At 40.2% G+C, this 27,885-nt stretch overlaps 1 protein-coding gene across 5 annotated transcripts in view; it reads right to left on the bottom strand.

Moving 5' to 3' along the window:
* Nucleotides 1-1,633: 1,633 nt before the first annotated feature.
* The window catches only part of LOC114154533 (membrane-associated phosphatidylinositol transfer protein 2), a 52,589-nt gene continuing 26,337 nt past the window's right edge, over nt 1,634-27,885 (bottom strand). The window contains exons 3-26 of one of the 5 annotated variants that reach the window (XM_028033696.1): nt 26,837-27,051; nt 26,261-26,382; nt 24,848-25,081; nt 24,424-24,756; nt 21,910-22,005; nt 18,488-18,592; nt 18,344-18,405; nt 16,722-16,981; nt 16,365-16,554; nt 15,010-15,129; nt 14,656-14,870; nt 13,648-13,823; nt 13,311-13,481; nt 11,686-11,838; nt 8,508-8,672; nt 6,937-7,203; nt 6,310-6,458; nt 6,093-6,209; nt 5,530-5,646; nt 5,294-5,442; nt 4,988-5,137; nt 4,704-4,884; nt 4,452-4,580; nt 1,634-3,731 (exon numbers count right to left, since the gene is read on the bottom strand). In XM_028033696.1, the coding sequence (XP_027889497.1) occupies nt 3,348-3,731; nt 4,452-4,580; nt 4,704-4,884; nt 4,988-5,137; nt 5,294-5,442; nt 5,530-5,646; nt 6,093-6,209; nt 6,310-6,458; nt 6,937-7,203; nt 8,508-8,672; nt 11,686-11,838; nt 13,311-13,481; nt 13,648-13,823; nt 14,656-14,870; nt 15,010-15,129; nt 16,365-16,554; nt 16,722-16,981; nt 18,344-18,405; nt 18,488-18,592; nt 21,910-22,005; nt 24,424-24,756; nt 24,848-25,081; nt 26,261-26,382; nt 26,837-27,051 (4,260 nt within the window). In that variant the 3' untranslated portion in view covers nt 1,634-3,347. The remainder of the gene's footprint in view (nt 3,732-4,451; nt 4,581-4,703; nt 4,885-4,987; nt 5,138-5,293; nt 5,443-5,529; nt 5,647-6,092; nt 6,210-6,309; nt 6,459-6,936; nt 7,204-8,507; nt 8,673-11,685; nt 11,839-13,310; nt 13,482-13,647; nt 13,824-14,655; nt 14,871-15,009; nt 15,130-16,364; nt 16,555-16,721; nt 16,982-18,343; nt 18,406-18,487; nt 18,593-21,909; nt 22,006-24,423; nt 24,757-24,847; nt 25,082-26,260; nt 26,383-26,836; nt 27,052-27,885) is intronic. The other 4 variants (XM_028033697.1, XM_028033698.1, XM_028033699.1 and 1 more) reach the window with 4 other exon arrangements.

Raw genomic sequence — 27,885 nt, 5'->3', positions numbered from 1 at the left:
CCTCATGCTTTGGAAAAATAACATCTTTATCAGTTTCAGCATGAACAGCCTCCTTCTGGGGCTAAAACCATCAGATAAAGGCAAAAAAAAAAAGACAAGCCAGGGTTCAGGTAGTCAGTCTGCCACAGGTATAAAAACATCCATGATCTCTGCAGCACTTCCCCTGTACATTGTCTTCATAATGGGATTTCATCAAAGAAAATAACATGGCTGATCTTACTTGGGGCTGTTCATCTCTAGGGATGTTTGTCAGCTCTGTGTTGGATTATGTGTTACAAAAAGACCCAAATATGAGGATTAACTGGACAAACGTTTTACTTTTCAGTATAATTTCAATCTAGATGAACCTGGGTCTAATCACAGACGTTTCATTAAACTACACTGCGCTCTGCTGTGCTGAGTGCAAATAGATGCCTCTGTGCTTGAATGACAAAAATCACAACAAAAATTACCCAACTGTGTCCGCAGAAAGAATCCAACCGTAATATTTGACACATTTATCAGGCCAGAGCCACTTTATTGTGAGAAGTCTCCACACTGTAAAATGTGCAACCTGTGCATTTCTGGCAGCGTGTTCACCTGGTGGGGGAAACCTTCTGCAGGTTGACGTCTGTAAAATATGTGCCGGGTGGAGGTCAGGGGGGTGACCGATTGTCAGTGCACTGTGGTGTCTGTTTGATCCAGTGGTGCTTCAGAGCAGCATTGCAAACTTTCCCTTACATTTGAGTCAACATTGGTCCACTGCACTCAGCTCTGAACACTGAGCCCCACACTTACTGCAGCCCCTGGTAGAGAGGTGTAAGGCTTTAATGTTATCACACCAATCTAACCTTTAATTTGAACACATTCGTTCATCGAAGGGGAAAATAAATCCGATGTTGAGAAATATTGATGTTATACACTCATTGGTACTCAGCAAGTGAAGCAAAAGGAAGTTGTATTTTACCAACAGAACCGAACCGCTCATACCTTTTTAGAAGATTACTGCACACTAGTTTGGATGAGTTTTTTTGCTGGCACAGATATAGGCAATATTCAGATCTTTTGATGAATGGCACGTTCTCTTGTTTTTCCCATTCAGTAAAACAGCTAAAAGAATTGGGCCTCAGTGTGAGATCTCCAACAAAACTGATTATCTTACAAAAGTGAACAATGAACTATCATTAGGAATTGTTAAAGGTACAAATAATTGTAGGGGCAATAAATCGATTTTATTGATTAATAAAATCAATAAAATTTAGATTTTATTGATCAAAATAAAATCATAAAATGGTTATGATTTTATGATTTATGGGGTCAATTTACAGAATTGACCCATAAAATGGGATCAATTCTATTGGGTCAAAACCCAATAGAATTTTTGGGTTTTGACAATTTAATTTGAGGAATATCCGGATTTTTTTGTTTTCCACCAATACACTCCTTGGGTTTTGATAGTTGGAATGATATCAGCCGACCCAAAGCTGCCATCTTGTTTGACTGGCACGTTTTGCAGGTTCTAATTATTGGGCCTTTTTTATTCAGGTTAACTCACAGAATGAATGGTTGAAATAAAAGCCATTTTTTTGTCATTTGTAAAAGAAAAAGTGAGAAAAGAATTTCAAAATTGGAAATTGAAATTGAATTTGGCATGAAAACATTTGACATTTTATTTTTAAATAAACATTTCTTAACATCAGATCTTCCCCAGCCCTCCCTAAACACTGAATAAATGCACTGAAAATACAAGTTGGAGTTTTCTCATTTTTCCAGTGTCAAATTATACTTCTGCAAGAAACAAGTGTGTTTTAAGTTTTGTTTCCTCCTTACACGTCTTTTCCAAAGGTGACAATAAGTGTGTAGATAACTCAAGGACAAGAAATTATATTTCAAATAAAAAAAGGGCATGAAAATGTACTAAACTTTAGAAATAAATATTAAACATCATACAGCAGGTCTCGGCTCTGCATTTCTAGTTTCCACAACGTATCGTACAGAATTTACATCTGGAGCTCTGTCTTCCTCTACAGATGCAGTAGAGAACAGAGAGGGAGAGAAGGCAACGCAGGGAGGGATATTTAAGAGCACATTCAATGCTTCATTTACAGCTCAGTAAAAACCAGGGAGGGAGAAATACAGCAGAAATTCCAAAATGGCCAACCATGGCTAATACCAAACATCCCATATATGACACAAGATATCAGTTCTGATGCAACCTTGGTGATCTGCAAGGTGAAATGATAAAAATACAATACTGTGCCAGGAAAGGATTTCTGCGTTTTTGGCAGCTGAAACTCAATTCTGAAGAAATAAAATACATAACATAGCAAAAACTTAACCTCAAAACACCTTTTTGTTCACAAAAATCAATTAATTTTAACATGGCTATATTATTAAATAGCATTGATTATCAATCATGTCACCCTCATAGTAAAGAAGACACTTTAAACTGGTCTTCAGTGGACCAGATGCCAGATCTGCACTGTGATGTAACAACTATGTGCAGGCCTCATTCAGGCGCTTAGCAATATACTTACACAATTTATTTCATGTTTTTATACACAGAAGACCTTTATGTGATCCTCTCTGCTCAGATAAAGCATATTGTTCTACACTGCTTATTTTGGCACCTTTGCTGTACAGTAGAGGTTTTTCCTAAAGTTGAGTCAAACATCAGGTGCAGTGGAGATCCGGCTTTAATCATATTTAAAGGGTCAGTTCGGAGTTTGCTCTGCGGGATTCTTTGAGTTGTGGTGTGAGGAAAACTGGAGTGTAAAACTTTTAGTCTTGGCCGTTTCAGGTGTCTGCTTAAATAATTTCTGTTTGGCTTAGATTCATTTTCATTAATTCTTGGTAAAATAAGTAACACTTATTTATAAAAACGCCCAGTCCAGTGTTAATCAAGTCTCAGCTCTGCTTTCACAGATTTACAGAATAAAAGGGCTGATGCTTAAAATCTGCAGCACAGAAAGTGAGTCTCTGTTGCCGTTTCTGTGCTTGCTTTGGCCAAATCTGTCAGCTGCAGAGCAGAATCAGAGTAATTCCCTTATGTCGTGGAGGTGCTTCATTGTGTGTAGTCAAGTATAACAGCCTACCGGAGGAGTTCTGACCTTATATTCATGACCGAAAAATATTCACTGAACAGAAGAAACCATTTAAATTCATTTATGTTTGTGTAACATGTCGCTTCAGGAGGATTTGCCTGGTTTAAAACAACAACAACAAAACTGCCACAGTCTCCACTAAAATCATTTAATTTCTGATAAGTGGTCTGTAACACCAGATCCCCCTCTCGGTGGTGTTTCACCCACTTGGTTCAAACCCACAGCGTTTCTGTCTCCGCGCTCGTTCTCCCAGAGCCTGTACTCTCATTTGGGGTTGAACGGGAACGGCTCCAGCTTGGTGCTGCCGCTGCGGCCCCAGCAGCTCGCCGTGATGCTCATGCTGCGCTGCGACGCCCCCGGGCCGTGGCTGTGGGTCCGCTCCAGCCGCTCCCGCTCCAGCCGTTCGCTGTCCGACTGGCTCTGCGTGCGCTCGGGCCTGTTGTGGAAGTTGCCCGTCGGGGAGCTGGGGGCCGGCTGGGAGGAGATGGTGCGCAGCAGGTGGTTCCTTTTCCTCAGGAAGTCGCTGTTGGCGCCCAGGCCGAAGCTTCCCTTACGCAGGACCATCCGCGCGCTGCTGGACTTGGCGGGCCGAGAGCGGTGGTTGTACTCCAGCTGGGACAAATGGGCCGCGTACCCCTCCGTGATGAACTGCGGAGGAGAGGAAAATTTGAGCTGAAGGGAAAGTTAACTGAATAAAAATGGCTTTAGGCATAAAATATTCTTTTATTGCAGGGCTGCGACTAACAACATTTTTGTAATCGATTCTTCAGATGATTAATCGGATTTTTAAAAATTGCCAAATTCTGCAGATTTTCAATTTAAACTTTTACAACTTTTTATGCAATGTTAGAGATACAGCAAAAAATGTAAAAGAACAAATAATTCAACAGCTATTTTAAAATAAGAAAATAAACATTTTATTGTCTAAAATGCACTAATAAAGTATTTCTTTAGTGGATTAACTGATTAATGACTGGATGGCAAAAGGTGCTTAAAGGGAGATTATTATTTTTATATTATTATAATTATTATAGAAATTGAACCAGGTGATGGTAAAACTACACCACTTGAGGAGATTTGGGTAGAGCGTACTTGCAGACAAAGGTTTTGTTTTTACCCTAAATGTAAATGTTTATATATTCTTTGTTCAGTTTTGGCTTAATTACTGCTTTTAGTGTGATGTTCTTTTAGCAAATGGCTTTTTTTCAGTCTGTATACTGTAGTTAACGATGAATCAGTTTCTAAATTAGTTGACACTTATTTCAACAACTGATTAATCACATTTAATCCAATTAATCACTTCAGCCCTAATTGGTAGCAGGAGGTGCCGTGTTGAATCAGTCTGTTTTAAGAGCCTCTGAGCGGCACCTGGCACTGGTTCTGCATCTTCTTCGAGGGTCTGCCGACGATGTAGATCTGAGAAGGAGGAATGCCGATGGAGGTGTAGACAGAGATGTCTTTGGTTGATCCATATCCAGCAAAGATCTTCATATTAGACTGAAATCAGCCAACAGGCAGGAGAGAAATTATTTTCTTTGTAAATTAAAAAAAAAAAATTGTCTGAAGATCCCCAACACATTTGTCTGCACCTGTTGATAACCTGAAGTACGTTCAACTTACCTCTGTCAGTGTTTTGAGGAAGTTGGCCTTGTGCCTGAGCGGGTCGTGGACTAATCCGTCGCAGAAGGAGACGATGCCGTGTGGGAAGTTGTGCTGAGACAGCCAGGCCACCACCCGCTGCTTCTGCATGTCTGGACGCCCCGTCACGTAGATGATCAAATAACCTAAATCCTGCCAGTGTCTGTGACGAGGTGAAGCAGCAGAGGACACAAAGTGATATATTTTTTTTATTATTTAAGTGATATCTTGGAGCTACAGAAAGTTTTATGGGATGACTCGGATACCTGACGACGTCCACAGCTCCTGCCCTGACCTTCGGATCGCTACCCATGATTGAGACGCTGGCGGCGAACGACCCGTCGATGCTGAACACCACAAACTCTGTGCCACGTGGAACAACAGTCAGGTAGCTGTCTGCAAACGTGTGGTCGCCTCTGGGGAGGAAAAACCAGAAGAGAATGAAAACTAAACCAAAGGACAGGATTATATCTAAAGATTCACATCAACAAGATGCACAGAAGGCAGGAATATTTCAATAAATCATGACACAGAGTCAGTTTGGTGTTTAAAGGCTGAGAAGATGAAGTTACCTGACAACCATTTTTACAGGGTAGACTCCGATGCCCAGACGCTTCTCCTCTGGGATGTTAAACGACACGCGGCCGCTGCTTTGGGTCACTTGTGTGCTGAAGAACACCCACTCTCCTGACGGAGGCTGGGTCATGATGTGAAGGTCGACCTGTGCAAGAATTCAAGACTCAAACATGATGTTTGAAAACTAAAAGTTTTCAGACAGCCAGTTCTGCTGCCATGCGTGCATGATTACCTTCTCCCCAGCTAGAGTCACCATGTCCAGAGGGCCGTACATGAAGCGACCTGTGATGACCTGCTGGCTGTCTTCAGGGAACACGGCGTCATTCACTCGATGGTTGGCAGTCACGTTCTGCCATTGGAGTAAAAATAAGCCAAGTTAGAAAGGGTGTTTTTTAAAAAACAAGGACAAAAAAACATGTTTTCTCCTTAGAAATTTACATAGAAAAGTCAAAGTCAAGTGACCTACAGCTGCATGCAAAATGTACACTTTCAGTGCCAAATTCAATGTATTTTCTTTGGATTTTAAGAAAATCCCAAACAATAAGTATACTGCAGTGAAATGGTAAGATGTCGGCACATTCTTCCATCTGCTTCATATTCAATCACTATTCTGTGTTTGCCAATTAATCTTAATAAAATACTGTGAATTTTTCTGGTGTAAAGTTTGAGGGATGTGAATACTTTTCCCTACATTTGAATCCAAGATCTTGATAGCAAACTGAAAGCATTCCTCTGCAGCAGATTAATGTTCCTAAGCCGTCTCAAACTGGCCTGTTTTCTTGATTTCACACCCACCCGGATCTTGACGTGAGTCCTCTTCCGGAGCCACTTCTCCCGAGGCTTAGCGGGGGTAAACTCCGACACTTCCTTCCCATCCAGCTCCAGAATGCTGGAGTTTTCATGCCTCATGACCTAAGAGCAGAGATTTAACCGGTTCATCCCATGAATCCCTGAAAAAGTAGCTTTCCGTTAAACAACAGGATACAAAAAAAAAATGGTTGGGGCAACTCACCTGCCTCAGGAGGAAAGATACAACATCTGTGGATTCCCAGTAGGAAGCGTGGAAGAGGTGCGGCAAAGCCACTGTGGGAAAGGCAGTCAGAGCATCGGGGCAGTACAGAGCAAAGTCCAGGCGCTTTGTGCCCCACCAGCGTGCTGCAACTGCAAATGGGAACAAGTTGAATAGAGTGCAGGTCCACAAGATGAAACTCTAGCAGAAAGTGCTGGCATAGAAAGGTGCAGCACCCTTAAAACCCACAAAACAAATTTCCAAAAAATAAATAAATTAATTAATTAAAAAATCAGCTTCACTTCTTCAGCTGCAGGTGAGAAAGAAAGGTGTTTTTGATTATTGTAGTAAGAAATCATGCGCTGCATCAAAACGGAAAGAGACAGTTAGAACTGATGAGTAATTTCATGACCAGCTCCAAGAGTTTAATCATGTTAGTGAGGGCTGTTATACCAAAGTGCAAAATTAAGATCTGAACATTGTTCCCGCTGAGTGAAAGTGCTTGTGGCTGTGTCCTTCAGAAGCCCATTTGGAAAGAATCCCAGGAAAAAGGAAAAAAAAGGCTTTCTGCAGGAGCAGAATGAAGCTTTTGGATAATTGCTGTGATTTTCCCAACTTGAGAAAAAATACCTTCATCAGCTTCAGCTTGGGAGTCCAGCGACACCAGGTCACTTATAGCACAGTCCAGCCTGCATGATTCAATGCTGTCGTACTGGTAGATGGAACTTTCGCCTGAATCTGTCTCTGTGTGAAAACTCAGATCTTCGTCAGTCAGGTCACCCTCGGCTTTTTTATAGGACTTCAGAGGATTTTTTATGGAGAACAAGTTTTGGGATGTTAGGGCAAGTTGGGAGAACAGACTGATCTTATTGGATTGGCTAATCTGCTCTGATTTGGCTACACAGGGGAAAAAAAAAACAGAAAACCATGTGATAAAATGGATGCATATATAACAGAAAAGACAGTTTAAAGTGTGACAAAGAGATGCATTCATTAGAGAGAGGCTCATTTACACAGAGTTGTGAATTTCTAAGCAGCTGTTAGTAAAGGTTAAAGCATCGTGGCAAGGTGATGCTGTTGAACACCTGATGTTGTAGTGGCAAAATGTATTTTTTTAAATTGTTCAAAATGTGCACCAAACCCATCTTAGGTTATAATGTGAGACAAAAAAAAGAAAAGAAAGTAAAAATAGGGGTGAACTTTGGTTAACAGTAATACAAAGAGAAAACAAAATGCTATCTCAGCGCACACCGCAGCAGGAGGTGGAAATGGCTTAGGGAGGGAGATTGGTGTCCACATGCACTGAAACATTAGATAAATGCAGTACTTGGTCATTGCATTTACATTTAGACAGTGGATAAAACTAAGACAGACAGTGAAAAGTGGCACTAAGCTTGCTCTTCTGGAGGACTCTGATCTTACTGGCTCTTTGTCAGAGAATATAGGGGGAAACGGTTCAATGACTGTCTGACCAGTCGAGTCAGAAAGAAGTGCAGGATTTGTGTTTACAGTTCCTTGCAAAATGTAAAAATTTACCCTTTAAACATTTGCACATTTTGTCCCGTTACAACACAAACATTGTGTCTTATTGGGATTATATGTCATAGACCAAAAAAAGTAGTGCATAGTTGCAAAGAAGAGTTGGTTGGTTTGGATGGAGGACACCAGGGAACAATAGCTGTTCAGTCTGGCTGCTCATTCTCAATTATTTGTTTAACAAATGGTGCAGAAAATAATGAAAATATTCCTGACAGTATGGAGAATTTTGTTATTTTAAAACATTATTAATTGAAATTCATTGTGACAACGGCAATGCAATAAATCCGCACCTCTACTTTATGTTATTTAAAATTATGGACTTCTTTGTTTCTATTGCATAAAATCCCAGTAAGACACAGCAAAGTTTGTGCTTGGAAGGAGAACAAGATGTGAGAAAATTCAAGAGGTATAAATACTTTTGCAAGAAGCTGCATCTGACCAACTAGTTAGCTCCAGATGGAGTGTAGGGTGTGTGTAGAGTCAGAGTACCAGGGTTGAGAGGAGGAGGATGTAGGAGAGCTAGAAGGATAAACTAGTTGTGCAGAAATAGAGAAAAGTTGGCCTGAGAGCGAGAGAGAAGGAGTGGAACTAACTGGAGTCGTGTTTGTGTGAGTGGAAGAAAGAGAGAGAAAAAGAGACTGGTGGATGTTCAGAACACTTACTGTTGGCTATGTTGGTGGCAGTGAAACTGTCTGCCATTCCTGAGACCTGGCTGGCAATGCTGATCTCACTGGCCCTCCGTTGGCCCCTGGAGAAGGGGCCCATTATGGGAGATGAGGGGTACGAACTGTCCATGAAGACACCACCATGAGACTGAACAACATCCGCTATTGAGCCCAAACAAGGAGATCCCATTAGACAGAGACACAGGTAACACAGGTACCTCACAGTGATGGGGAGGGAGGCGAAACATGTGACTGCAGGGGGAAATGTGAAACCACAAGGAACCCACATGCTGGCCGGGGTTCTCCAGCCGACTGACATGTGAATACACAGACAGTAAAATGCCTACAAATATTAAAATTAATGTCAGGGTGTAAGATTGTCCGCTAGGAAAGATTTAGATTAAACATCTAGTGAATTATTTGATAAATTATGCTGAGATTTTATAAAATTAAGACAACCCGTATCACCAATAGAAAACATAAGGCAGCATATTAAAAATGTAGATCATCAGAGCTTCATGTTGAGCAAACAAAGCACCACAAGCAGCACAGCGAGCATGATCGACTCTCCTGAAAGTCGACAGACGAATTAACCTCTAAACACAAAAAAACATCAAGAAACCTCAAATCACAGACCTTGGCTTTAACAGCACAACACAAACACAAATGCGTGCATCCTCCAAACACACCACAGCAGACGCTCTGTAGACAAACGTGAATGAGTGTTTCCATGGCTTGGTAAATCCACTTGTAGGGATTTTTGTTTAAATTAAAGAGAACCTCAGTTCAAGCTACATGACCGGAACACAGTTAACATATTATTTCAGAGCTTTTAAAGATTCACTTTATGTAGTGCACAGGTTTGAATATATTATGCGTTTTCTTGAGTCATATGTACACAAACTGGCTAAAAAATATCCATGTCCTCCTCATTAATATTTAGAGAAATGTTTCCTTAGCAAAATAAATAAGCCTCTGGTTGCATATTTTACATACTTGTCACAAAAGGAAGAAATGATTCGGATGTTCTCACAGACCACCTTTAAAGCATTTTCAAAGGGAAGAACGTCTGGCTGTTCTGGAAGAGTAAAAGTCAGCCTGCTCCGTTTATTCTGAGACCAGGCTGGATGCGTTTTCAGATTGTTGCCCTTGTGTCCAGGTTTTAAGAAAATGGAGGAAGTCCACCTTCGTTAAGTGTTTTGGTTGCATTGAAACAGACCCTCACAGTGATCCTACTCATTTTGAGTATGGTATGTTTTACTACCAGTGGTGGTAGTACTACCCTCAACATGATTCTCCCACCACCATGCTTGACAGTTATGCAATGTGTCTAATCCCAGCATGCTTCTCGTCAGTGTGGTCGTGTTGTGTTACTCGAGACAACTGCTGGTCTTAAGTTTTGTACTTTTTACATTTCAATGTTGCCACCAGGGCAGCTAAGTGCTGAAGATAAAACCAAAGGGAGAAACATTTTCCAGGGCAAACATGTTGATGCTTTTGTCTGTAAAACATGGGGAAAGAATGAATGAGTCAGGTTCTCCAGTGCCACCTGCTGCCTGAAGTCACTCTGTCTGCAGTCAATGACGGCCCAGAAATATTTGCCTGGATTTATCACAACAGAGTTGTCATAAACTCTCAAGAGTTGTGTGATAAACACTGACTTGTCTGTTTAATTTGCTTAATTTATTGTTTTTGTGTGTTTGACTGTTTTGATTTGGTTCACCTAAATGCTGTGGCAAGGCGGCGGCCTGAGTGAGTTAGGCAAACCAGTCCAACCAGTTAGTCCAGGGCCCTGTTAACAGTTAGATTATTAATGTTTCATTAACCACGTGATGCAACACATGCTATGATTATGGCATAAGTGGTGACGATAGTCTCTCAATGGTTGGATGTTGGTCCTGGACTTGTTTGGGCTTGACTCGGTCTCAGGTTCGGTGTTTTTGACTGCAGCACTAATACGTGGCTTAATGTTTACTTCTTATGACCTCCTTCTAACTTTCCCCAAAAGCATTTGGCTTCTCCATGGGACCAGCAGAAAAAAATTCAGTCAAGTTTGAAGGAGTCCATTTTGAAGCAGGGGAGTCTTTTTCAGTCAGCAGCCTCTAAATCCACATTAATGTTTAACTTAATTCACTGTGGATGAGGACACTGGTTTTTGAGCATCTTCCAGCTTAGGACAGGCCAGCACCTTGATGGATCCTGATGCTTCAAACCATCAATTTCTTTTAACCTGAGGGCCACAATAAAAACAATAATCCCAAACACACAGCAATACTGACTTTGCTCACTTTAAAGGGGAGGGTTATGTAAAAACGACTTTTTTGAGACAGAAACCCAATTTCAAGTCGCCAAAATTGTGAAGTCATGTTTGGTATTTTTATAACAAACCAAGGTAATGTTGTTACCTTGGGTTGTTATTATTACAACAACCAAATGGTTATAAAATAGCATTTTATAGCCATTTGTTTGTGCTATAAAATGGCACTATAAATCCCACGCCTTTTACCATCTGGCATGGCTTTGGCAAAAGAAAAAAGTGTTAGTATTAGACTGTTAAGAAGAATATGTTAAATGTTAAACTATGCTAGGATGTAAACAACAGTTGTTCAGTTGCTGGGAGAAAGATCCAGTGTCCTTTCTCTTCTGTGTGCACTTATGATGCAGAAGCCTGCCACAATAGGAGCTCCCCATTTCTTCAACACTGAAACCACTCAGTCAAAATGACCTCTACCCTTTTAGGTAAATGTCCAGCCAGGCAGATATCCAGGAAATTTCTCATTTAAACAAATAGTGTGCCATTTCTCTGAAACCTGGTAAGGGAAACTTAACTAAATTTTTGTTTCGGTGTATGTATATATTCAGAATTTTAAAATCCATATTAAATTTAAACTTGTGTACGCAATGAATGTTTTAAAACTCACTGAAAACGTTGCATGTTCATTCCAGTTTGGAAAAACAATTGATAAAGTGTGAGCAGTTACACGAGTCATATCTCATAACTCTTGCAACAACAGCAATGGAAACATTCAGACAATATCTAAAGCAAACGCATAATCAATCTGGATTTCAAAGCACATGACAGAAAGACGAGGATGTGAAGAGAACAAAGCACAAATGCAGGGAGTGAATGACTGAGGGTGGAGAAAGATGGAGGTGAACAGGAGAGGCTACACACACTCCAGGGTGGCGGGTGTGGCTTTCAGGGAGTTCTCCTGCCAGTTTAGCACAGGAACAGGAATGCAGGTCTCACTGATGGTCTCCTGACAGCGAAAGGACAGGGGGGGCCCGCTATCGAGTAGCAGCTGAGCGTTGCTCTGGACTGTCTCCACTACAGAGGGAGGTGGAGGAGCAGGAGGAAGGGCAGAGGTCGGGGGTGGTTTTAGGAGGGCCGGGTGTGCAGATATGGGAACAGGAGACCAAGAGAGGAGGAAGGAAAGGAGACAGTGAAGACACAAAGACATATGAAGCAAGAACAACTGGACATAAAACGAAAGGCAAGCCCTTAGTGGACCTCACTTCTAGACTACAACTATTTCACAGCTTGAATGGTCATAATAACCAGTTTTACAACCACACATAAAAGACAAGAAGCTAGATAATGCTGATAATCACTGATAGATAAATACTGATAAAAGTATTACTGCAGCTCATTTCCGCCCAGACATTTGTTTTTACAGCCTCATTCCAAAAGTGATTAAATATCAATTTCTAAACATATTCTAAACACAAGACCTCATAATTACAAAGTAAAAATGTTTTTTTTTTTTCATTTTTCAGCAAATTTATAAAAATGAAAATTAAAAATTATACGCACAAGGTTTTACTGCATTCTTCATGACATTCATGGCAACTTGCCTTCACTGATTATGCTTTCAGTGAGGTTAAGATGACAGCAGCCAAAACTAAAAGAAACATCTCCAGAGTGCTGATGATCTCATCTTACAATACTCAGATAATAAAGGAGTGGCTTCAGGGGATCTCTGTGAATATCCTCCGGTGGCTCAGCCAGGACCTGGAGTTACAGTAAATTTAATTTAATATGTCTGGAAAAAATTTAAATGGCCATCTACCGACGCTGCCCATCCATCCTGACCGAGATTGAGAAGATCTGCAGAGAAAAATGGGCAAATATACACAAAACTATATATGTCAAGCTCATCAGCACTTAAAGAAGAACTGCTGCTAAAAATGCTGAGCAAAAGAAGTGAAATCTGATATACACATGATTTTTGAGGAGTTGTTATTTCATAAATTAGCAAAAATTGCCATTTTTAAAAAATATATTTTGGAGTAAGGCTGTAAGATAAGAAATGTGGAGAGCAGTGAATATTTTCTGATCACTAAGCCCTGGATCTTAGAAAATTTGAAACTTAAATCTGAGGATAAAACTTGTTTTAGTAACTAGTTGGTTCATTTAAACTAAGCATCTACAGCCAAATAGGACTATTGGAGGTTCTAAAGGTTACTCTATTAAAATGAGCGTCCAAAACAGAAATCAAAATCAGGACTGTGACCACATTTAGATGAATAACCTGCTTCACAGAAGACAAACAGTAGAAAAATGTAGCATTTTTCTCTGAGACAGTGTCCTATGTGAGTAGACTCATGGTGTGCTACTAAGACATGTGCTGTGTGCGACGAACAGGACAGCTGCTTACAATGAAAATGTCTCCTTCAAAGGGAGAAATTAAAATAAATCTACTGTATGAAATTCTGCATTTGTGCTTGTGATGAACCCGACAGGTCTCAATTGTTTCACTCAGTTTTTGCCTCCATTCATCGCTCCTGCAAGGAACTCACCCAGCAAGGCCGAGTTTCCGTCTCCAAGGGGGAAGCATTGGTAACGGGGAACGCTAAAAGGAGGGAGGAGGTGAAATTTCCGTTCCAGCAGAGGCTCCAGGCGGGAGGCAGAGGGATCAGCCGGGTGGAACAAGTTATAGACCTGCTGACAGGCCGGCCTCAGCTGGGCCACTAGAGGGGGAAATCCAACCAAAGACATGGGAGGGAAGAGCAGACAAAACCAGATGAAAAAAAAAATTTAAAGGCTGTCCAGCAGAGGCATCTTTAATATAAATTTTTATGCCCAAACACATTATTCACTTAAAACTACTGCATTCCTCTTAACGAAGAAGCTCACCATCCAGCATAGGGATCACAGTCTTCCTCAGGGCCAGCACCAAGCCCAGCGGAGAACCAAACAGGAAAAAGTCTGACACTTCAAAGTCAAACTTCCCCAGGGAGCTTCCGTCCAGCATGGTGCTGCTGCTTGACCTGCGGGACGCTGCGTCGCTCTTAAGGACGCTAGAGTGTAAGCTGGAAAAAAAAAATGTAATCACACAGCTGTTAGTCATTCAGGCACTTGCTGCAACGTTCAAATGCCTTGAGTTACTTTCACTTTTTGTCACGTCACTACCATAAATCTTAGATCAACACAAAATAAATGCACAATGTGAAGTGGAAGGAAATGATACTTTCTTTTTAACATATAAAAACATCTAGAAGTGTGGAGTAAATTTGTATCAGACTCTAAATAAACTCCAGTGTATTTCTTTTGTCTCCTGAGCAGCAAAAAGTGTCCACCTGCACTTGGATCTAAAAGCCTCTGAGGTTTGATTTAAAAAACATTAGCTAACAAACAGCATCATGAAGACAATGAAACAAAGTATCCTGTATCCAATTCAGGGCAAGCCAAGAAGAAAACCATTTGGAGGCAGATCAATGCTTGAGATCAACATTCCAGCAGGCAACAATAAACTTCCAGTCAGAGCTATAATGGTTACACTTTGACTAGAATGACTTAGTCAAAGTCCAGAGCCAAGTCCAATTGAAAATCTGTGGGAAGACTTAACAACTGACACTCAAAGATGATCTATGTTGTGTCCAAGTTATTCAGATGTGGAAAGTTGTTAAAAAGGACAAAATCCAAATGGGTGGCAGCTAGTACTTTATATAGGTTGGTCACCTAAAATCCTGGTAAAACAGGCAAAAGGTTGTGTTTGTAAGGTGGAAAAAATACTAAAATGTTCTAGGTTGTAAATACAGTTGAAAAAGCACGCTACTATCACAGCATATTCAGCAAACCTGGCATTAAGTAAGAACTGAAACGTGTCAGAAGGAAATAGTTCCTCAGGTAAGTGTCGCTCACCTGGACAGAAAAGCTTGGTGTTGTTTAATTGTGTCCAGTTCGTAGGTGGACGAGTCGCTTCTCTTACGGGGCAGCTGCCTCTTGGTGTCATCGCTTGAAGTGACACGAGGAATATCAATGTTACTGCGACTCAGGTGGCGGCTGCTCTCCAGTGTTGGGGATGATGACCCATGTCCGCTGTTGATGATGATGCCGGGAGAGAGAAGGTCCTGGTCCTACATGAGCAAATCAGGAGGACGAATCACAACGACAGAAAGAAAACCTCAACAACTTACAGATGATAAATATGTCCATAAATTGACCAGTTAATAAAAAATGTGTTTGATGTGCCTTTAGGATGTGAACGTCTCCTACCTGCACGCTGATGACGCTGCCTCTGCGGCTGCTGTTCTGGCTTTCATTTACCGTGGGGGTGCTGTTACAGAGAGCATCAAACCCCAGGATTCCTCCCACACAGTCCCCAATGAGGCAAACCTGCACAGGTCAAACATCAGAAAGAAGGTTCACAAAATATCAAAAGGTAGAAATAGTATATTGTGCTGTCTAAAAGTCTTAAGTCATTACATGTTTTAAAGATTTTCATTTAAGTAATCTATTAAAGTGGCCTTGATCAATAGACATTAAATGTTTCTGAAGGTTAATCAAAGAATATCTTTGGTCTTTGGCTGCTTTGTGAGTATTTTCTGGTTCAATATCTGATTACTGATTAACTGAAGGATGAGCCAGATTTGTATCTTGTTTTTTGAAGACAACTTTCAGATGTCCTTCATCTGCAAAAGTTTTTTGGATGCTAGATGCTTCTTCTTTTATTCTTCTCTTGCATTTATCTTTAAAGCACACCCGGCCCAAAAGGATCTGCTGTTCAGGTACACTGACTGGAAGAAAGGATTCAACTAGAGAACTCTAAAAAGTCTGCAGAACTACAAAGCAAGACCAAAAAGCAGAAGCTGCTATGTAACAGATCAAGACAAAGTCTTACATAATAGAAGTAGAACTAAAAGTAACGCATCGTTTTAAATTCCTTTAAAAATAAATATCTGCAAAAGGTTGTGTGCATTTGTATTTTGTCCCCTTTACTCTGATACCTCTAAACTTAATGACATGCTCTCAGAACTCACCTAATTTGCAAATAAAGTGCAACTGTGCACAATTTAATCTCAGTATAAAACCAGCTGCTCTGTGAAGACCTCAGAGGTTCATTAGACAACAAACAGCATCATGAAGACTAACACAGCAGATAGTTCAGGGATAAAGTGGCTCCAAAAGACTTGGACTGTGTAAAAAGTTTCCAATTGAGAATCTGTAGAAGTTTGAATTATTGTTCAGATGCTTTCAATCAGATCTGACTAAGATTGTTCCATTTAGCAAAGAAAAATTGGCAAAGATTTCACTTTCTAGACGTGCAGAGCTGGTAGAGAGACATACTCTGAAGCACTTGCAGCTGTATTTATAGCAAAAGGTTGAATAAGGGGAAGTGAATACAAATTCACATGTTAGGTTCAGATCTGTTTATCTTTACTTGTACAATTTTTAATCCACTCAACAATAATGTACCACTTTGTATTTGTCTACCACTTCCCACTAAAACATGTTAATGTATGTGGTTGTAAAATGTGAAGAGTCTATGAATAACTTTACCAGCAAAACTATCAATAAGAACCTAATCTGAGAAATGAACAGCCATGTCCCGGTTCTGAACACCATCTGACCTGGCCAGAGAAGGTCGCTCCATCCTGAGACTTAATAAACTCAGAATACACCTGGTTGGCGCGAACAATGACAGTGGCCAAGGCGTCCTGGTACTGTGGAGACGAGGTGGCCAGCAGAGGCAGAGCTGCGAGCGGGATGTGGTCCTGGCTGCTGGACAGATATCCCTCATCATAGCTGTAAGGGCTCAGGCTGCAAAAGAGGAAGGAGGAGCTTAAGTAAATAAACCAAGGAAGAGGAGATGACCTGAGTCATAAGCTGGACTTTTATGTAAGAGAAACAGCCAATGACAACAAACCCTCAGTCAAAACACTGCCTGGAGCCTGCAGATATAAATGTGTGCAAGTGTTTTCTCTTACTTAGAGACCAGAGAGAAGGCCTCGGCACAGATGGCGGGGCAGGGCACCAAGCGGATGGCGATGCGGCCGAGCGCAGCGGGGTAGTGAACACGCATGACTGTGTCAAACGCTGTGCTGATGGTGTTGACGTCGGCCTGCTTGCTGTTCTGGTCCCCTCCGCCCGTGTCCAGGATGTTCCCTCCGTGCAGAACCAGTATCAAGACATGGATCTTGGAAGCCTGCAGACTCTGCTGAGGCGAACTCTGCTGAGGCGAACTCTCCTAAGGGACGGCAGAATTGCGGTGAAGGTGATGCAAGGAGAATGTTTTGATACTTTGCTTGGTTTATCATCATGACCAAAGGCAGAGGGTTTTCCCCTTGCTAACAAAAACGTCCCTCAGTTATTGTAGATGACATTCTGCGTCAGGCTTTCCAAATGTACCACAGAGCAGACTTTTGTTCACAACCATAGAGGGGCAGAGGACCATGAGAGGGGGAGACAGAGCAGAGCCACCCTCCACCTGTATGACAACAATCATGCTTCTGGAGGATGTCACAATAAACTGCATGGAGTAATGTGTAGTTTTGTCTTGTGTGTCCGATCCAAAACTTCACATTGTCAAAGAACCACCATAAACGCACAATCAATGCCACAACTGCAAGTACAAGCGAGTTGAACAGAGGGTGGTGGTGTCGAGGGGTACATATGGATCGGGGTTTGGGCAATGGCGACGGAAAAGGGAGGGGCAGTCAGTACTGGGTGGGGGTGGGGCTTCCTGTGGGACTTACTCTGCCCCAAAGTGCTATGGGGCCAAAATGTTTACTTACTGACTGGTGCCTCGTTACCGTGATGGTGGGGATAGGAGAGCTATCGGCGTGGCCGCTAAGAGAGTCACGCATCTGAACACAAGAGGACAGAAAGGCTCAGGGACAAACGGCCTTTCTCTTATCCTCCAAAGTGTAAAGTCTCATAAACCCAGCTGAGCTAAAGGTCATCGTTTCTATTTAATTTAGTTCTTAGGCTAAAAATGGACATTAGCAAGTTTGGGTTATGGGAACTTATTTTTGGGGGGTATTGTTATTCAGGAATAGAGCTGGGCCATATGACTGAAAAAAACATATTTTACATCAGTCAATATTGATTAGTTTCTTGTTTTAAATATCATAACTACTGCCAAACTGGTGATGTGACATTTCCTGTTTTATTTGCAGTTTCCTCTCAAGCTGTTGTATTCATTTTATCCTTTCACTCCACTCTGTTGTTTTTTATTTTTAAGTGGTGAAACCTTAAACTGCTGCTGAGCAAGTTACTCAACAGGTTGTTAGGTAACCACAAGTTGTTGCTCGGTAACAAAAGAGTGAGTGAGTTAGTTGATGCCACAAACGATGCTTAGCTGGCTGTGAGAGGTTGAGCAGCTAAACTGTTTCCACTGCCTACATCCCCCAGAATGCTGTGCGGTTCTGGATGGATGTTCCATGAAATTATTGGAAATTCTATTAGAAATTTTCTATTGATATTAATATCCATCGCAATATATATTGTCATTAATTTATTGCCCAGCCCTATTCAGGAATGCTTAATATTTGACAGGGCAGCATCAGAAGAAGCTGCATTAGTTTCTTAAACATTTTCACACACGTACCTCATCCAGTCTGTCCTCACTCGAAGCTCTGTCATAATCGACGCTCATTTCCTTAAAGTTCTCTGAAAACACAGTTTTATACACACAGTTTTAGAGAAGAGTTCCTGTTGGGTATGAAGCTTCGGTCAGTGCTGCTCTTCGTACCAGGACTTTCCTCCGTGTCCACAGTTTCAATCTTGTCCATGAAGTCGTTGGAGTTCCACTTGGCAATTTCTTTTGGGAAAACCTCCTCACCATCCGAGAGATCCTCTGAAGACACAAAAACAGAAAATAGAGTGGGATTAAACAATAATTAGTTGCGTCTCCATGGGGAGCTGGTTATTTTTTTAAAATATAAATTTCCATTTCTTATTCAGTCACTGCTGTAGCTTTGGTCATTTAGTGCCTGGCTTTTTTTAGACTCAAAATAGAGTCATCTTGTATGGGACCTTTGTCTGATTTTTAAATTCCTAACATTTTTTAAAAGCTTGGCAACCAACAATTCAAAGAGATTTCTCATATTGCACTGCCAGTATACTAAAAAGACATAGCAACTCATATCTACCTTAGGATGTTCCTTTTGGGTTATACTGGTTTGATTAGAGTGATCTAACTCAAACAAGAATCAGAAATTAATTAGTAGAAATAAAGTGAAATCAGGACTTTAAAGAGATTAAACAAATACATTCAATTATTTGACAGATTAAGGCATTTTATGACTTTTATTATTTACTTCATTTTTTTCCAGCTGCTATGCATTAAAACGCTGCTCTCCAATAATATAGTTCAGCACTTGCATGCTGAACAGCATAAAACAAAACGCTCAGAGAGGTGATGAAAGATGAACAAAGTTAAGAAGGAAAAAGTGGGTTGATTGTAATTTATATACAATCACAATATTTAGCAATAACATAACGTCCATGGTTTAAGTACATGAGGATGAACCGGTTTATTTATGGGTTAAAAAATTAAAATATGGTTATGCATTACCCTCTGCCAGTGCTTATAAATTTATTATTACCCCTGAAGTGCATGCCATTTCTTCAAGAAGTTTGACAAGTTTGTTAGCTTTTTTTTATTATTTGTACTTAGTATGCAGTACAGTAAAAAGAACAAGATAGAATAAACATCACTTTTAGCCACTTTATTTGAAGCACCACTCACTGTGAGGGCCATGAAGCGTATATAAGGACAAGCATTGTCAAGTGTGAAGTCGTAAATTTGTAGTTGCTCTGATGTCAAGTATAAACATTTCTTTTAAAGAGGATATATACTCGTTTTCCCCCCAATAAACTGCTGTTCTTACAGCACATTATTAAGGAAGCCGGAAGGTTTCAAATGGCCAAAAGTGTTATTAAATTACATTTATAATTTACTCTATGGGAACATTTCAGTAATGCGCTCCTTTTGTAACATATTAAGTTAATTTTGCTGCACCATAGCAAACTGAAATACAGTGCAAGGAATCAATTCACATCCAGAAAACCCACAAGAAACACAAGAAAATTCATAAGAAATCCCTACAATCACAAACCTGCAGTTTTACAAGGTTCCCCAGAGAGTAAACACAAGCAGACAGGCAACATCCAGTAAAACAGTCTGGGACAAAAAGTGATTTCAAAGATGTTTGTGGTGTCATCCTGTCCAGGATCAAACAATGCTTTTACTCACTATGTGTTGTTTTTTTTTTTTTTGCAAGACTATAACATTGTGTTTAAGCAGAACACAGTACCTATTGTCATTTTTTACTGATATTTAACAAATATTAAGGCCAAGAATGCATATTAAACGTGATTAACATCAGATGTTCTTGAGCTGAAATTTCTTTCATCATTCTGCACAATAAATAAGGTTCTTTTCTCAAGTACGCCGACCTAGACTCACCTTTTAAAGTCTTATTTCTAGTAGCTTCTCTGACATTCTTGACATTTAAATAGCAAATGTTAATTAAAATTGCCTCTGCAAAACAACTGAAATTGGCTACTGATTTTGAAACAGAAATATTTTACAGTTTTTAGATCATCTGGACTAAAACATTAGCTCTATAACACACACATAATACAATAAATGCAGATTCTTTAAAGCAGCTTGTAATCTTTGATATTTTTACTTTGCCTGTATCAATTCCAACAGCAGCAGTTTTAATGCTTTGGGTCTTTATTCTAAATAGAGCCATTTAAAATAGTCAAGAGACAGGAGAATGAGTAAAAGATCCAGTCTCAGCTTTAAATGACAGCATTTCTGTATGAATGTAGGGAAAATGATTGGGGCAGAACTGTGATCCATTACACAAAGCAAGGTCCACAAAGAAACAGATGACACTGGGTCATGTCCTCAACCTGACAGAAAAAACTTTGGGATGAAGTGAACATGAGCCATAACTTTCTGTTTCAATTTGGGACAAATATATGAGATACAGCCTTAATTCTTCAAAATGGGGGAAGACAAAAAAGCACGCCATCCCTGCAAGACAAATGTGTGTTTCACAAGTGAGGAAATATTCACTCACCTAAACGTGCAAATACACTTTATTCAGAGCTGTGGTCAAAATAATATTCTTAAAAAAGTGGAACTTTGCCAAACAAAGCTGGTGGAGCAACCAAGTAGCACCAAGCAGAAAGAACAGGATGATAAAGGAAGTAAAATATCTCCAAAGCTTGTTACTGGAGATCTGCAGCAAAAAGTTGCACCTTGGGGGTCACCGAGTCTCCATAGCAACCATTTATTTTAAGACTTTAACACATTTTTCCAAGAAGAAATAACTGTACATGCTGCTGCAAATGAGCAAAACAGTCCCAATTATACTATAACTGCTAGCATCACAGTTACCACTAACACGAATTGTTGTGAATTTATAACTGTAATGAATACATTGTTTTGATAAAAAAAAAAAAAAAAAAGCTAAAGTATTTGATATTAAAGATATTTGCTGCATCACTTAATCAGTTACTGGATGCCAGCAAAAAGTCAACATAGTTGCTGTTTTCCAGTCACAAGCATAAACAGGTTGAAGTTAGAGTTAGTGCTGCAAATAATGATTATTTTACTAATCGATAAATCTAACAATTATTCTGACAATCAATTAATCATATTTAAAAATTCTGTAGACTTTCAATTAACCACTATTAAAACAATACTAAAATAGTTTATTATTTCATTAACTGATGAATAATGATTAATCTTTTCTGCCCTACTTGGAATGAATGGAGATTATTGAGTTAGAAGAGTCAGAGTGAAAATAATAAAGATGTTTCCCATGACATCATTACACAAACGATGGTTTCCAGAGGGACGCTTATTGCTTTGACGTCTGTGTGCATTTAAAAGAGCCGAGTGTTTTGGTGAACTGATATCCGAGTTGGACATCAGGAGGAAAGACGTGGCCCCAAGTATCCAGCCACCTCTTCCTTCTGGGTAGCGCGTTTGCAGCACCACACCCTTCTATTGCAGCTGCAGACCCAAAGCATGCTGGGTATCTGGGAAGCTTAAAAACTGAGCTGCAGCTTTTAAGCTTGAGCAGTTGAAGAAGCTAGAAAGCAGGGGGAAAAAAGCAGTTTAAAGAATGTTTAGCTGAAAATATAATTTACCATGGGCATCAAAGAATTCCTCGTCCGAGCTGTCGTCTGAATCGCGCGCTATGCTCTGCATCCTCCACTCTGAGATGCTGTGACGTGACGGACTCACTGTAAAACCACAAGAGGCAAAATGATGCTGTTAATTGGGGACATGTGTTTTTTCAGCCTCTCTCTTTTCTTTCTTAGCACATACAGCAATACACTTCAACAAGGCAATGTCGCACAAGCCCACGCCCTCCAAGCTCAGGCACAAACACAGTGTTACATAAACACGCTGAGAGTCTCTGTGGTGTGCTGCTGTCCTGCAGATGAGATGGGCTGCATGGTGGTCAGGGGTGATGTGAGAAAAGTGAGGCCCAGTGCAGGCGAAACACCCAAAACCGAGGGCGGTGAACACTTAGAGTCGGCCCCGTCTGTCACAAGCCTATAACCGACACCTCATGTATCATTAGAGCAGTGGAGGAGAGGGGGGCACAGCTGTGGCTGTCAGGACAGACAAAGCAGCAGCAGCGGAGGGGAGAGGGGGGCTCGCGTCTGCCTCCTCAGATCTGTGATGTCAGCACTGCTTCTAAAAATAGCTCCATGGAGAACCACGGGTGGCGATGGTGGTGATGGGGCTCATAGGGGGGTGAAACGAGGCATGCAGGAGTCACAAGAAAGACACAGCGAGTGCAACCTTAAAGAATGGACAGCACATGGGTGTGTTAGTTCACGTGATCTGTGATGTCAGAGGCGATGCTAAAAATAACACGGCTCTGAAGGAGAGAAACTGCTGAAGCTGGACAGTCAGTCAAAGGTGAGGGCACGAGGAAACACAGGCTGCTCTTCATCCGACTGTAACACCGCCTATAAAAGCCCGAGCAGCTGCACCTGCAATCCAGTTATTCAGTTACATTAAAGTTTGTTTTTTATATGTCGTTTTATTAAACTGCTCACATGGTGAGCAGGTCCAAGGGTTACAGATGCCACAACATGATAAAACAGTTTCCCTCCATTTTTAAGGGAATCCCTGCTATGGATGTGAATATGACCTGAAAATAAAATAATCACCAAAAGATCTTACTAAAGAAGATGATAAAAAAACTCTTTTGGTAAATGATACCATAATTTTGAGGGTGCATATAATTAAAGTAAAAATGTTTGGCATTGAAATTGAACGTACTGTTTTATAACTTCAATCTGAATCTACCTACACGACTTAATATTATAGGATCAATTTGACTATATATTTACAAAATATATAAAATCAATCTATTTATCTTTTGTAGTGAAGATGACATTGGTTCATTTGTTCTATATAATTGAATTAAACAAAATTTATTTCAGTCAAAAACGTTTAATCTGAATTGAATTGTCAAAAATAAGACGGGACAATAGTCCAATTTCGTCTACCCACCACAGGCAGTGAGAAAAATAGTAAAAGAAAATGTAGAGTGTAGGTAGAGGGTTTACTGTGTGAGACTATGCTGCTGTTATAAAAAAATATATTTTATGACTTTCTCCACATTCTTGCCCTTGTCAATAATTATAGGAGTTGGAGTACAAGTCAAGCTTAAGAGTGTAAATGTAAGAGCTGGCCCTGATGTAATTTGTGGGTTTTGTATTATTTCATATTAAATTATTCATTCTATACTTTTTAATGCCATCATGTAAAGCTTTGTTGGTTAATATCTAGGGTGGTTAATATCTCACACACTTCCAGTTTATCTCCAGAAAGACGTCAGATCTGTAAAGCATGTTTTAGGGAGAATTTATCACCAGAGCTGCCAGCAGGTTCACATTTCTGGGCTCCTACTTGATTCAGTCAGAGTTGAAGAAGAGGAGGCAGCTGCAGCAGCCGTGAAGTAGTTTTTCCACCTGAACGGTGCAGCTGCTTTGCAAATGCAACTCCAAACAGCTCCCATGGGATGGTCATGTGAAAAGTAACTAACACATAGGTGCAGAGCTCCAGAACGTCTCTGGTGTAGTAAGTATTTTTATTTTGCCTATTTCTTTGTTATTTGCAACCTTTATTTATATAAATATGGGAAATCCCATTCAGGGAAATCTGTTCCTTTTTCTTATAATAAAGGTCAGATATTTTTGTTTTGCTCTATAACCCAATTGTCATCAGATCACAGTTCTTAAAGTGTGTTGGTGTATAGCCAGGGTTTCTGCAGGTTTCACCAACTCAAATTTAAGACTTTTTAATATCATTATGAATGGAATTTAAGATCTATGTATCCACAACTTTGTCTAGACATCTGAATTTTCACGTATCCATAGTAGATACAAAAAAACTGGCTAGCTAGCAAGGGCATATTAGCAGTGAGTTAGCGGTAGCCAACATTTTAAGGCCTGAATTTTAGATACATGAATTTAAGACTTTTAAAAACATTTTTAAGGATGTATGTGCACCTTGACGATTTTATATAACTTTTTGAAGCACCATGTAGATTCTGTAGTTCTAGATCAGTTTTATTGATGAATGTACACAATGACCGATGTGTCAAAGATGGGGGCCACCACAGGTGAAGAGCCGTTCACCTCCTCTCTTAGATGAGCGGGAGGATCTGGATGAGGTGGACCACTGCTTGGTGAGGACGCCTCGTGGCTGCAGAGTCTCTACTGATCTGGTGGCCGTTTCCTCTGCCTCGATAGAGCTGATTGCCTCTTTGGCCTCCTGCTCTTTGTCTGGAGACACTGTGGTTCCGTAGGATTCGGTGAGCTCCTCGCCATGGAGGAACTTGGCCATCTTCCTGGCCAGGGCCAATTGGGTTTCCAGCTCCAACTGCCTGATGTCGTCCATGGTTAGGCCATACCACTCATCCTGCCAGCACCAGGCCTGCCGGTGGGCATGCACCATAACCTTTCTGAGCCCTAAAGGGAAACAACAGGCAGACCAACGTTTAAACAGGCTTGCAGACTCTGAAAACAGAAAACAGTGATAGAAATCCAAAGCTCTGCTCACCAACATCATGAATGAAGCGTTCAATCTTGGACTGCATGCCCCAGTAGCGAAACTCCACTTTGCAAAGTTTATAGGCACACATGATGGGAGTCTTCCCTGGGTTGTTGTTGTACTCCTCTATCCAGTCATCCTGCAGGGGCCCCCTCTGGGTCTTGGCTGACTTGTAAAGCTTCGGGTCCTCCTCTGAAATGTACTCATGTGGAGGGATGGGATCTGTCACTATGTCGATTACGTCTGCCAAAGAAAATCGGGTTTCAGGCACCAATAACTGATGGAGTCAGCTGTTTGGAATTATGACGGCTTTAGTGTGGTTTTGTAATCATGTCATAATGTGCACAGGAGGGCAGGAGCAGAACATCCAAAACTTAAAAACTAGCTTGCATTCTTTTCATAACCAACTTCCAGTCTGACTAATGGCATCAGTTACATAAGAAGCAGTGACTGACTAAAATCATTACAAATAACATCAGAACTAGGTCACCGTGTGCTCTACAAGCACTTATGTTTTTATTGTAGTGTGATGGGAAGGTTTTTCCAAACACAAAAATTATGCTGTGTCACTAAAGTGCCACAAGTGGGCTTCATCCACTGCTTATACAGAAAAACCTTCAGACAGGAAAAAACGACCAAACTAAAATTAATAATGTTGCACAAACCAGCATATGCCTGTCTCAAAAAACATAAATGTTTTTAAATATAGATTTCTTTCTATAAATTTGTTGAAAAAGTGAACATAATCTGCTTCTAGCAATACATTTCAAGCAGTTATAACTGTTAAGTTTAATTATTGGGGTTAACCAAAGCTCAGTTTCTGTGAATATTACATAAGGGTTTTTTAAATAGAAAACTGTTAAATCAGGACCTAGAAAAGGGGTGTAAAAAGTGAGGGCTCTACTTTGCTATATTAAAATAATGTATTTTTAACATATTGCTGAAGCAGATAAAAACTAAATGTTCCACACTAAAATTATTTAGCATCATTAAATAAAAGAAAGAAGAAATGGACCACAGTGCAAAATGTTTGGAGACCACTGGCCTAGAAAATCACGGCAAAGAATGCTGACATGACAGGATTTACTGTATCATTACCAATACATCCTGACTGTTCTATATTCAAGCATAATTCATTCAAAGTTAGGTGGAAGGAAAATTTTTGAATAGGTTTGACTTTACATCCTCTCAAAGTTGTGGTTATCCAAATGAATTGAATTTTGGATTTTCTTGAACTGTAAGCTATAATCACATAAATTAACAGCAGAAATATTCTCATATGTAATGAAGCTACATGACTCTCTTTTTTGGAATAAAATATTGAAATAACATTAACTAAGTTTCAGCTGTACAGGACAGCATTGTGTTATTGAAAATATAGCATATAAATCTTAAGCTTCTCCATCATAACAAGGTTCTCACCAATAGTTGTTTGCCTCTTGTCTGCTGCCGATAAGTTAAAGACATCAGCTTGGTTGCCTGTGTCAGGCTTATAGTAAGTCTCAATGTCGATGGAGAACTTCTCAACAAACGGACAGGTGTATCTGCAAGACATTATGTGACAAAATGCATCATAAAGGACATGAACCCATTAATGTAATGCTGAATGGCTCAGGATTAGTCAAAGAGTGAGAACATATCCTCAGTGTGAACGAGGCTGTTCTGATGTTCTGTTGTGTCTGAGACCACTGCAGTAAAACTGTCGCTGGTTAAACAGATATGTCAGAAAGGACCACAGCACAGTCTTGGGTCAACCTCTGTCAGCACCTTCACATATCGGTTTATCAAATAGATAAATGGAGCAACGACCCCCAGAGAATGAGGGGTCATCATCAGCTTGCAGGACACTGAATCTGATGCTCTTACAACGTGATCGATAATATTCTGACAGCTTAATATGAGGTTTATATTCCCCCTTCAGATAGACAGATTTTATAACATATATTTATATTACTTGGGGCATCACTCTCATGAATCTATGGTTGAAAGCGCACATACCTTGTTCGGGTGTAAGGGTAGGCATTCCAGGACTCCTCTTCAACCCTCAGAGCAGCTTTGGGCAGGATGGAGCGGAACCAGCCAGGAATGTGCATGCCTATGTGGTAGACCTTATGGGTGTACTGACCCACCCCACCTGGTCCATCTGTGTAGGGCTTATTCTCAAGGATCTCCACCCCACTTCCTTCACCACAGCTCTCTTCTCTGCTCTTTTTCTGCAAGTATAGCAAAAAAAAAGGGAACTGTAATGACTTGGAACAGTGTTTACATTTACACTTTTTATATGGACCTGAAAGAGGTGATTAGGTGGGTAGCCCCGCGGCTTTCTTGAATGTAAACTTAAGTCGACTTCAACTTCCTTTCCTCCAGACCACATAAAAAAAAAAGCTTAGAAGGGCCTAGTCAAAGGACCTATGCAGGTGATGTGCTGAGATCTTAAAAACATATGACCATGTCCATCACGTTTAGTTCGAGTATTGTCAGAACATGGTAAAGTTGTTCTTAAATGAATCATCTTATTTGACTCCAGAAAAAGTTGAGCAGCTTTTAGCACCACATGTTAACCATGTTAGTAATTTATTCATCTAAACACTTTAGATTTTAAAGCCGAGATAAAAAAAGACATGATGTGCAATATTTGCTACTCGATAACGTCTGCACCAATAAACAACACAACAAATCTGATTTATGAGCAACTAACACAGAGTGACTGCAATTAATACATTATAGCTAAATATAAATATATCCACAGGATATCTTGTTATCTTAGTGCAGTAAAACATTAAAATGGTTGTACTCATTAGTTCCAACAATTCCAAATTTACTTTGCAATCTTGATTTTTATTTTTTTTCAATTTTGAAAATTTATTCAGGTTTATTTTCTGTTAACATTTTGTTTTCAGAAAATCATAAAGAGTTGTTAGCTGTTTGTTTAATGACCGTCATTTGTTTATACAATATCCTGCGATTTAGAAAATACTTTCAATTAATTTAAAGCAAGACTCAACAAGAAGGTATCAGGGACAGTTTACTGTTTAAGGCCATTCACT

Source organism: Xiphophorus couchianus, chromosome 12 (genome assembly GCF_001444195.1).
Source record: "Xiphophorus couchianus chromosome 12, X_couchianus-1.0, whole genome shotgun sequence".
Taxonomy (NCBI): Eukaryota; Metazoa; Chordata; class Actinopteri; order Cyprinodontiformes; family Poeciliidae; genus Xiphophorus; species Xiphophorus couchianus.
The sequence above is the reverse complement of the archived record's forward strand: the minus strand, read 5'-3'. Positions and strand labels throughout refer to the sequence as shown.